We start from the raw sequence: 10,770 nt of genomic DNA, 5'->3' as shown, positions 1-10,770 counted from the left end.
GAGTTTCAGCTTTAGCATCATTCCTTCCAAAGAAATCCCAGGGCTGATCTCCTTCAGAATGGACTGGTTGGATCTCCTTGCAGTCCAAGGGACTCTCAAGAGTCTTCTCTAACACCAAAGTTCAAAAGCATCAATTCTTCGGTGCTCAGCCTTCTTCACAGTCCAACTCTCACATCCATACATGACCACAGGAAAAACCATAGCCTTGACTAGACAGACCTTTGTTGGCAAAGTAATGTCTCTGCTTTTGAACTTAGGAGTGGGCAAACAAACCAGGAGAACAAATAAAGATTCCAGAAAAAGATCTACACATTTATGAGATCTTTGAATATAATGAAAGTGGCATTAAAAATTAGGAAAGGATGGATAAATAGTACTGGAGTAACGGCTATTTATATGGGAAATTTTTTTGATCCCATTGTTACCCAAATTGGGTTTGCCACTTCATGAATGTGAGCCAAAAGACATAACCAAGGCAAAGATCTGGACGAGGTAATATTTATTACTTGCAGCAAGTGAAGAGACACCAGGGAACATCTAAGCAACATCTCCTAGAACAGCAAAATTGGAGAAGTTTTAAGCTAAAGGAGCATGCATATTCATGAAGCAAATTGGGAGGAATATGCATATTTATGAAGGAACTTGAACAGAGGATCAGTTCAGTTCTCTACTCTTTGCGACCCCATGAATCGCAGCACACCAGGCCTCCCTGTCCATCACCAACTCCCGCAGTTCACTCAGATTCACGTCCATCGAGTCAATGATGCCATCCAGCCATCTCATCCTCTGTTATCCCCTTCTCCTCCTGCCCTCAATCCCTCCCAGCATCAGAGTCTTTTCCAGTGAGTCAACTCTTCACATGAGGTGGCCAAAGTACTGGAGTTTCAGCTTTAGCATCATTCCTTCCAAAGAAATCCCACGGCTGATCTTCAGAATGGACTGGTTGGATCTTCTTGTAGTCCCAGGGACTCTCAAGAGTCTTCTCCAACACCACAGTTCAAAAGCATCAACTCTTCGGCGCTCAGCTTTCTTCACAGTCCAACTCTCACATCCATACATGATTACTGGAAAAACCATAGCCTTGACTAGACGAACCTTTGTTGGCAAAGTAATGTCTCTGCTTTTGAATATGCTATCTAGGTTAGTCATAACTTTCCTTCCAAGGAGTAAGCGTCTTTTAATTTCATGGCTGCAGTCACCATCTGTAGGGATTTTGGAGCACCCAAAAATAAAGTCTGACACTGTTTCCACTGTTTCCCCATCTATTTGCCATGAAGTGATGGGACCAGATGCCATGATCTTCGTTTTCTGAATGTTGAGCTTTAAGCCAACTTTTTCACTCTCCACTTTCACTTTCATCAAGAGGCTTTTTAGTTTCTCTTCACTTTCTGCCATAAGGGTGGTGTCATCTGCATATCTGAGGTTATTGATATTTCTCCCAGCAATCTTGATTCCAGCTTGTGCTTCTTCCAGCCCAGTGTTTCCCAGCTGAATAGAGGATAATTCAGCATATTACTGGGGCAAAGGTCAGCAGAGTCCAAGCTTTAGCTAATGGAAGTCATGAGGGTCAGAAAAGGTCAGCGTCTTCCTTCCTTAGGTTGTGACCAGTCTGGGTCTTCCATCTGGGTGAGGGGACTTAAGCGTCTGTAGAATAGCTCAAAGATTTGTGTCAAATTATATAGATAGATATACAGATACACCTTGAGAAAGAACTAGGACTACTTTATAGCTTAACTGTTGTTTCTTGATTGCTTTTCTTCTGTTTCTAAACTCCTTTGTTCCCTTGAGATCATTAGTTACTGAGATCTGTGCAAGGCAAGCGTTGCAGCCAAGCTCAGATCACAAAATGGCTTAGGCCAAAAATGGCTTCTCTTATGTCCAGAAAGCCATGCCTGGTTTTCTTTCTCTGGAGACCCTCTATACTATCTGCTTACAGGCTTAATTAAAATTAAAAATTTCTGCTCTGTGAAAAACATCTCTGTATTTAAGAGAATGCAAGTCCAAGACACAGACTGGGAGAAAATATTTGCACAACATATATCTAATAAAAGATTTGTATCCAAAATGTGCAAATAACTTTTAAAACTTACTAATGGAAAACAAACAATCCAATTTAAAAATGGGCAAAGGATCAGAACAGTGACCTAACCCCAATTCCATACACAGACAGCAAACAAGCATATGAAAACATTTAACATCAGATCATTAGGAAATTGCAACTTTATACAACAATGTGATATGACTACACATTTATTAAAATAGCTGAAATACAAAATACAAAAAATGGTGTTGAAGATATAGAAAAACAGGAACTCTTAATACTGACAATGATAATGGTATAGTCACTTTGGAAGAGAGTTGAGGAGGTTCTTACAAAGGTAAACATTGTCTTACCATAAAATCAGTAATCATGCTCCTTGATCTTTACTGAAATGAGTTGAAAACATACATTCACACAAAAAAACCTGCATAAGAATATTTATAGAATTTTTATTCATTTATAGCATTTTTATTCATAATTCCCAAAACTTGGAAACAACCAAGATATCAGTGAACAGGTGAATAGATTTAATAGATGAATAGATGGCATCCAGTCCCATCACTTCATGGCAAATAGATGGGGAAATAATGGAAACAGTGGCAGACTTTATTTTGGGGGGCTCCAAAATAACTGCAGATGGTGACTGCAGCTATGAAATTAAAAGATGCTTACTCCTTGGAAGGAAAGTTATGACCAACCTAAACAACATATTAAAAAGTGGAGACATTACTTTGCCAACAAAGGTCCATCTGGTCAAGGCTATGGTTTTTCCAGTAGTCATGTATGGATGTGAGAGTTGGACTATAAAGAAAGCTGAGCACTGAAGAATTGATGCTTTTGAACTGTGGTGTTGGAGAAGACTCTCGAGAGTCCTTTGGACTGCAAGGAGATCCAACCAGTCCATCCTAAAGGAGGTCAGTCCTGAATACTCATTGGAAGGACTGATGTTGAAGCTGAAACTCCAATACTTTGGCCACCTGATGTGAAGAGCTGACTCATTTGAAAAACCCTGATGCTGGGAAAAATTGAAGGCAGGAGGAGAAGGGGACGACAGAGGATCAAATGGTTGGATGGCATCACCAACTCAATGGACATGAGTTTGAGTAAACTCTGGTAGTTAGCAATGGACAGGGAGGCCTGGCATGCTGCAGTCCATGGGTCACAAAGAGCTGGACACAACTGAGCGACTGAACTGAACTGAATAGGTGTAAAAATAACAACAACAGCAACAACAACAAAAACCACCAGGACATGTATCCAAGGGAATATTATTCAGCAATAATAAATGAGGGATAGATCCACCAAAAAAAAAAAAAAAATGAAAGAAACTTTAATGCATATTGCTAAGTCAAGTCTGCCGATTTGAAAAGGCTATAAAATGATTCCAATTATATGCCATTCTGGAAAAAGCAAAACAATAGTAGAGACAGTATAAAGATCAATGGTGACCAAGTGTTCAGCCAGAGGAAAGGAAGGATGAATAGATGGCTCACAGGAGGTTTTAGAGCAGTGAAACTATTCTGTATGCATGATACTGTAATGTGGCTACAAGACTTGAACTTTTCAAAACCTGTAGAACTGTACAACACAAAGACTGAACCCTAATGTAAACTAGGGACTTTAGTTCATATTTATGTCTTTGGCAAGGCAGTAGTTATTTTAACAATGTAAATGAATGCATGGAAAAATTGTAGAAGGAAACAGAGGATCAATTTTGCAAGTTAAGGAAAGATTTCCTAAAGAAGTTTCATAAAGCGCATACCATAAAGGAAAAGGATTGAAAATTTTGAAAATATTAAAATTTAAAACTTTATGAAATTAATTGGCGAGTCATAAAAAGACATATTAATTAACAACACATAAAAAAGATAAAAGATAATTGTGACGTATATCCTCAAAAAAGGGCTAATATTCTGAATACCACTTATCAATAAGAAAGTCGTCACCCAAGAGAAAATGAATGAATATTAATTTTCAGAAGAGAAAATCCAAACAGGAAATAAACATCAAAATATACTTCTATAACTAATAAGCAATGCAAGTTGAAACAACGAGACATCATTTTATTTCCATCCATTAGACTGGGAAAAATTTTGAATTCTTACAGTGCCAAGTGTACATTACTGGTAGGAAGGTGAAATATTAAAAAAATAAAAATAAAAAAAACCTATGGAGAGCAATTTTGCAGTATTTATTAAGATGAATATAAGCATTCTTTGCCATCCACCAACTTCAATTCCAGATATATACAAAAATCTCACATATGTACATGAGAAAGTGTGTAAAGAATGTACATGCAAGTATGCCAAGTCGCTTTAGTTGTGTCTGACTCTGTGACTCTATGGGCTGTAGCCTGCCAGGTTCCTCTGTCCATGAGATTCTCCAGGCAGGAATACTGGAGTGGGTTGCCATCCCCTCCTCCAGGGGAGCTTTCCGACCCAGGGATCAAACCCACATCTCCTGCACTGGCAGCTCTTTACCACTAGTGCCACCTTTGAAGCCCAAAGAATGTGCACTGCAGTACTAATCATAATAGCTTATAATTGATAACAGCCAAGCTGTCCCTCAGTCAACATATACTTGGATAAATGATAGATAGATGGATAAATAGACAAGTAGAAATATCCTACAGCAGAATCATGACAGCAGGTGGAATACATCCATCTACTTATACATACATTAGGAGACAACTTTAAGGACCCAACAGCAACAGTGCCTCTGGAGAGTTTGCAAATAGTTGCCTTCTCTGTCTCCTCTCTTCCCCTGTTTTTATCTCTAGTCTGCTTCTAATTGTCTGTTTTTGCTTTCTTGTGATTTCTCCCTACTGGTTTCTTTCCATGGGTTCCCTATCACTCAGAGCTTACTCAACAGTTGTTCCCAAAAAGGTCTTTCCATTGCTTCCTTTATCATAATAACCTGTTTGATTTTTTTATATATAACTTGTCACTATGTAAGTTATCTCAAAATCAATGTATTAACTTTTTTAGTAGCTACCTTGGTAGCACAGTGTTAGCCCTAAAAGAGCAAATCCACAGTCTCTCTTGTCTACTGCCCCTTCCACTACGTAGAATAGTGCCTAGAAAATAAAAGGTACTTAATGAACAAATGCTTGAGTTCACCTCATTAGCTCCTGAAACACCCAGTCACAGATAAGAATAGCATTAGCCAGGGGCTGAATTAGCTGGAGTTGGTGATGGACACAGAAGCCTGGCTGTGCTGAAGTTCATGGGGTTGCAAAGAATCAGGCACGACTGAGCAACTGAACTGAACTCATAGAGTACTCTGATCATGCTGAGCTATGGATCTATGGTTTTTCCAGTAGTCATGTATGGATGTGAGAGTTGGATTATAAAGAAAGCTGAGTGTCAAAGAATTGATGCTTTTGAACTGTGGCGTTGGAGAAGACTCTTGAGAGTCCCTTGGACTGCAAGGAGATCTAACAAGTCCATCCTAAAGGAAATCAGTCCTGAATATTCATTGGAAGAACTGATGTTGAAGCTGAAACTCCAACACTTTGGCCACCTGATGTGAAGAACTGACTCATTGGAAAAGACCCTGATGCTGGGAAATATTGAAGGAGAGAGGAGAAGGGGACAACAGAGGATGAGATGATTGGATGGCATCACCGACTCAATGGATATGAGTTTGAGTAAACTCCAGAAGTTGGTGATGGATAGGGAGGCCTGGTGTGCTGCAATCCATGGGGTCGCAAAGAGTCAGACACAGCTGAGCAACTGAACTGAACTGAACTGATGACGCTGAACTTTCCTGTCTCTGTCCTCTTCCTAGGTCATAGGCCAGCCCATAAATTATCTTTGGCTTTGGAAAAATTCCTTAGCTTCAGGGCATCATTAAAATTGTTCAGCTTGTAAAATAGAAGTGAAGGTATAACAGCAATATAACATTCCAACAAACTTTAGTCCCCTTCCAGTATTTAGCATTACGTTGTGGCCTTCCAATACTTGTGAAGATCTGTCTTCTATCTCTGCTTCTTGAAATCGGATTCATTCTTCAGAGCTTAACCTCCAGCAACCATCTTCACAGAGTTTAGCTAGATTTTCCCAATCTAATTTTACTTTTATCCCTTTTATGCATCCATTCAGTTCAGTTCAGTTCAGTCACTCAGTCGTGTCTGACTCTTTGCGACCCCATGAATCACAGCACGCCAGCATCTACTAGAACACTTTAAAAATTCTGCCTTGTGCCACCTGTATTGTAGACTTAAGTCATAAAGATTATGCAACACATAAAAGACTAGTAAAATATTTATAACTTGCTACATAATAAACATTTTATATGAGGGAATAAAAGGACTACTGAATATACATCCAGAGGCTCTAGTCATAAATATTTTAATTACAGTGGAGTTAACCTTAGTTACCAGAGTAATGGGTTCAATCCCAGGCTTGGAAAGATCTTCCTGAAGAAGGAAATGGCAACCCATTCCAGTACTCTTGCCTGGAAAATCCCATGAACGGAGGAGCCTGGTAGGCTACAGTCCATGGGATTGCAGAGTCGGACACAACTGAGCAACTTCACTTCACCAGAGTAATAACGCAAAGAATTCACAGAAGAAAATATTCTGTGAAACAAGATCATGTGGGCATATTTAATCGCTAGATCATCCACCAGATTCAACACGTGTTTAAGAAGAAATCACTCTTGTACACCTACCAGAGAATCAGGATTCATTAATGCTATCATAGACTGAACTGAAAATTTAGAAATTCAAAACATCTGTGACCCCTCTTTCATATTCAAGGACAGGCATGCTCCACACACCTGCTCCTTCTCTTAAAAAAAAAATAAAAAAAAGAGAGAGAGAAAAACAAGACCCTCTAGGTGTTTGGATTTTCAGATGCTGCATAAAAATGAAGCTGCCCCTGTTCTTCACTTTACAACTTTAAGATAGCCTAAGGGAGCTGGCCATCTATAAAACCTCTGCAACAATCACATGTGTGCTCAGTTTTAAAAGCTAATAAATATTTAACTCTATAAAACATGTCTATTGGTGCTTGTTCTAGCTTGCTTCTTTCTCCTGTTCCTAGAATCGGATTATAACTATTTCATATAATAGGTTAATTCCTTAATAGCAAGAATTCTATCATTTTCCTCTTAATAGCCTCGATGGTGTCAAGAGTGTCTTGCATACTGTAAATTACAATTGTGGATTTAGTAGAACAGAGAAATATTTCAAATGATTCTGAATTATAAGAATCTAAAATATGTAAGCGGGGAAAATGTTGTTAAAGATATATGGGTAACGAGAGAGAATGTACCTTACCAAATATTGAATCATATTATAAAGCTATAAGTTGTGAGGCTGGCACTGGAATATACAGATCCCAAAAAGAAAAATCCATGTGTAAATGGGTATTTAGATGTAATAAACTTTAATAGTTTAAATCAGTGGGAGAAGGCAAATTAATTAAAAAATAATGTTGAGATCATATTTCTCACAGAATTTGTTAAAATTCTGCGTTTATTATTTTTATTTATTTATTTCCTTTTGGATTTTTTTGGCCATGCAGTGTGGCTTGCAGGATTTTAGCTGCCCCACCAGGCCTTGAACCTGGGCCCCTGACAGTGAAAGCATGGAGCCCTAACCACTGGACAGCCAGGGAATTCCCTATTATTGTTATTTAAGTGATATTAATTAAAAGTTCATAAGTACTGATCAATATTTCATCTTTTGTTGCTGTTGTTCAGTCACCAAGTAGTGTCCGACTCTTTGTGACCCCCGTGGACTGCAGCGCACCAGGCTTCCCTTTCATCTTTAATTCTATATAAATCACAGCTAAGAACATCATTTTAAAAATGAAGAAACAGGGAATTCCCTGGGGGGCCAGAGTTTCGCTGCTGTTGGACCAATCAGGGAACTGTAAGATCCCACAAGCCATGTGATGAGACCCAAAAAAAGGGAGAAACATATTTAGCTTAATTAAATCCTGTGTTTTTATTAATCCATTTTCCCAGGACTTTGCTGATGATTGCCATTTAACAGTCACTTAATTATTTCTTGAATAATAAAATGGTGACAGGCTAAATATGTTCTGCATTATAGTTTAAAACAATTTTTTCAGACCCCTAAGGTACACTGAGTCACTCTATGTTGTTTTTAGTACCATTCCAACTTTCTCCCAAATGCACCCAAGAGTTTAAATACCAATTCCCAAATTAAACATTTAATATCTCTATTTTCATGCTTATTCAGTCCTTATAAGAAGTGTTTGAAACTGTGTTTTAATAGTTGGAAATCAGGATTTCAGAGCAATCATGTTATGCACACAAACTCAGTTCAGTTCAGTTCAGTCGCTCAGTCGTGTCCGACTCTGCAACCCCATGAACCGCAGCACGCCAGGCCTCCCTGTCCATCACCAACTCCCTGAGTCCACCCAAACCCATGTCCATCAAATCTGTGATGCCATCCAACCATCTCATCCTCTGTTGTCCCCTTCTCCTCCTGCCCTCAATCTTTCCCAGCATCAGGGTCTTTTCAAATGAGTCAGCTCTTTGCATCATGTGGCCAAAGTATTGGAGTTTCAGCTTCAACGTCAGTCTTTCCAATGAATACCCTGCTGCTGCTGCTGCTAAGTCGCTTCAGTCGTGTCCAGCTCTGTGCGACCCCATAGACGGCCTCCTACCAGGCTCCCCTGTCCCTGGGTTTCTCCAGGCAAGAACACTGGAATGGGTTGCCATTTCCTTCTCCAGTGCATGAAAGTGAAGTCACTCGGTTGTGTCCAACTCTTAGCGACCTCATGGACTGCAGCCTACCAGGCTCCTCCGTCCATGGGATTTTCCGGGCAAGAGTACTGGAGTGGGGTGCCATTGCCTTCTCCGAATGAATACTCTACAAAGGTCTAATGTCTACTACTTGTGGGCCTACAGCATTTGAAAAATACAGCAAGTAAGAACCAGTCTCTCCAAGTTCAGACTCTACTCTATCTTGTTCCAAAGGATGAAACTTTGCTTTCTAGCTCTTAAAGCATATTATACAGATACTGGAGACATATCGAAGGGGCTGAAAGGATTTGAGCTTTGCAGCTAGATGATACTACTGCCGAATTTGAGCAATGTATTTAATCTCCTTTAACCTCAGTTTTCCCATCTGCAAAACAGTGATAATAACAGAGATGCCAAAAAGATGTAAATAGATGATATCCAATCTTCAAGATAATGCCTGGTCCCAGTAAGGGCTCAAATATGTGTTGAGCCCTTATTTAAGTTTTTTATCTGGATTAAATGAAGACTCAGTGGACATCAGGTTGAGCAAACTCTGGGAGGGAAACCTGGTATGCTGCAGTCCATGGGATTGCAAAGAGTCACACACAACTTAGCGACTATACAACAACAACATAATAATTCAGTCAGTTCAGTTCAGTCGCTCAGTCGTGTCCGGCGACCCCATGAATCGCAGCACTCTAGGCCTGCCTGTCCATCACCAACTCCTGGAGTTCACTCAAAGTCACGTCCATCGAGTCGGTGATGCCATCCGGCCAATATCCTATGTAGTCCCCTTTTCCTCCTTCCCCCTAATTAGCTATTATTAAATGAGATGGTGCTATTATTATTTGACTATAAAAGGTAAACGACCTTCTTAGCTTAATCCAGGAACATTGTCACAATGCTTAAACCTTAGTTCAGTAAAGGGATTTCAAAATCTATAACTAAGTTATGGTTTGGAGGTCTGCCTAAACTAATGAAATCTTTTTTCTTTCCTTGGGAGAGGTGTATCAGGTGCTGCTGCTGCTGCTGCTAAGTCGCTTCAGTCCTGTCCGACTCTATGCGACCCCATAGACGGCAGCCCATCAGGCTCCCCTGTCCCTTGGATTCTCCAGGCAAGAACACTGGAGTGGGTTGCCATTTCCTTCTCCAATGCATGAAAGTGAAAAGTGAAAGTGAAGTCGTTCAGTCATGTCCAACTCTTAGCGACCCCGTGGACTGCAGCCTACCAGGCTTCTCCATCCGTGGGATTTTCCAGGCAAGAGTACTGGAGTGGGGTGCCATTGAGGCACTAGAAGAGAATATTCTGGGGGAAGGGTAAGGAGAGTATCAAGGACCTACTTTCTCTGGCCCTTTGTAATCCACTAGGCTGCTCAGGTTACTCGCCTTTTCTTCCCTTTGTATATTTTAAAGCTGCTCTGAGTAACAGGACCCGGAAAGGGAGTACAATAGCCGGGAATGAGGAGTGATGCAGTAACTGGCGGCTCACTGATAACGTCTGCCACGCTCCTACGACCTGAGCGGAGCAATGGGGCCATTATTTTGCAGGACTGAAAGGTAACGACAGAGGATGAGATGGTTAGATGGCATCACCGATTCAATGGACATGAGTTTGGGTAAACTCCGGGAGTTGGTGATGGACAGGGAGGCCTGGCGTGCTTCGGTTCATGGGGTCGCAGGGAGTTGGACGCGACTGAGCGACTGAACTGAACTGAACTGATGGGTAATGAAAATTCTGAAGACTGCTGAAAAGTGACGTACAAGCCTTTTTAAGGAAGGTGGGCAGAATGTCACCCTATTAATGGTAAACTAGTGAGATAAACCAGGAGTCCTAGGTGACTACTAAATAACAGATTCTTAAGCCATCCAAAAATAGACATCTGGAAGAGCCTTAATAGGAAAGGCAAAATTCTGATGGCTCAAAGAGAACATAGCCTACTGTACTAATTAATTAACTTTCATAATGGTGTCAGGCCATAATGAGGAAACACTGAATTTCACCTATT

The 10,770-nt window shown here is 40.3% G+C and overlaps 1 protein-coding gene across 1 annotated transcript in view; it reads right to left on the bottom strand.

The window, feature by feature from the left end:
- Positions 1-10,302, bottom strand: part of ETNK1 (ethanolamine kinase 1) — a 67,162-nt gene extending 56,860 nt beyond the window's left edge. The window contains 1 exon segment of the mRNA XM_010856043.1: positions 10,147-10,302. Within this exon segment, the coding sequence (XP_010854345.1) occupies positions 10,147-10,302 (156 nt within the window).
- Positions 10,303-10,770: the final 468 nt, after the last annotated feature.

Source organism: Bison bison, unplaced genomic scaffold, assembly GCF_000754665.1.
Source record: "Bison bison bison isolate TAMUID 2011002044 unplaced genomic scaffold, Bison_UMD1.0 scf7180017864370, whole genome shotgun sequence".
Lineage (NCBI taxonomy): Eukaryota > Metazoa > Chordata > Mammalia > Artiodactyla > Bovidae > Bison > Bison bison.
Note: the sequence above shows the minus strand (reverse complement) of the source record. Positions and strands in the feature narration are given on the sequence as shown.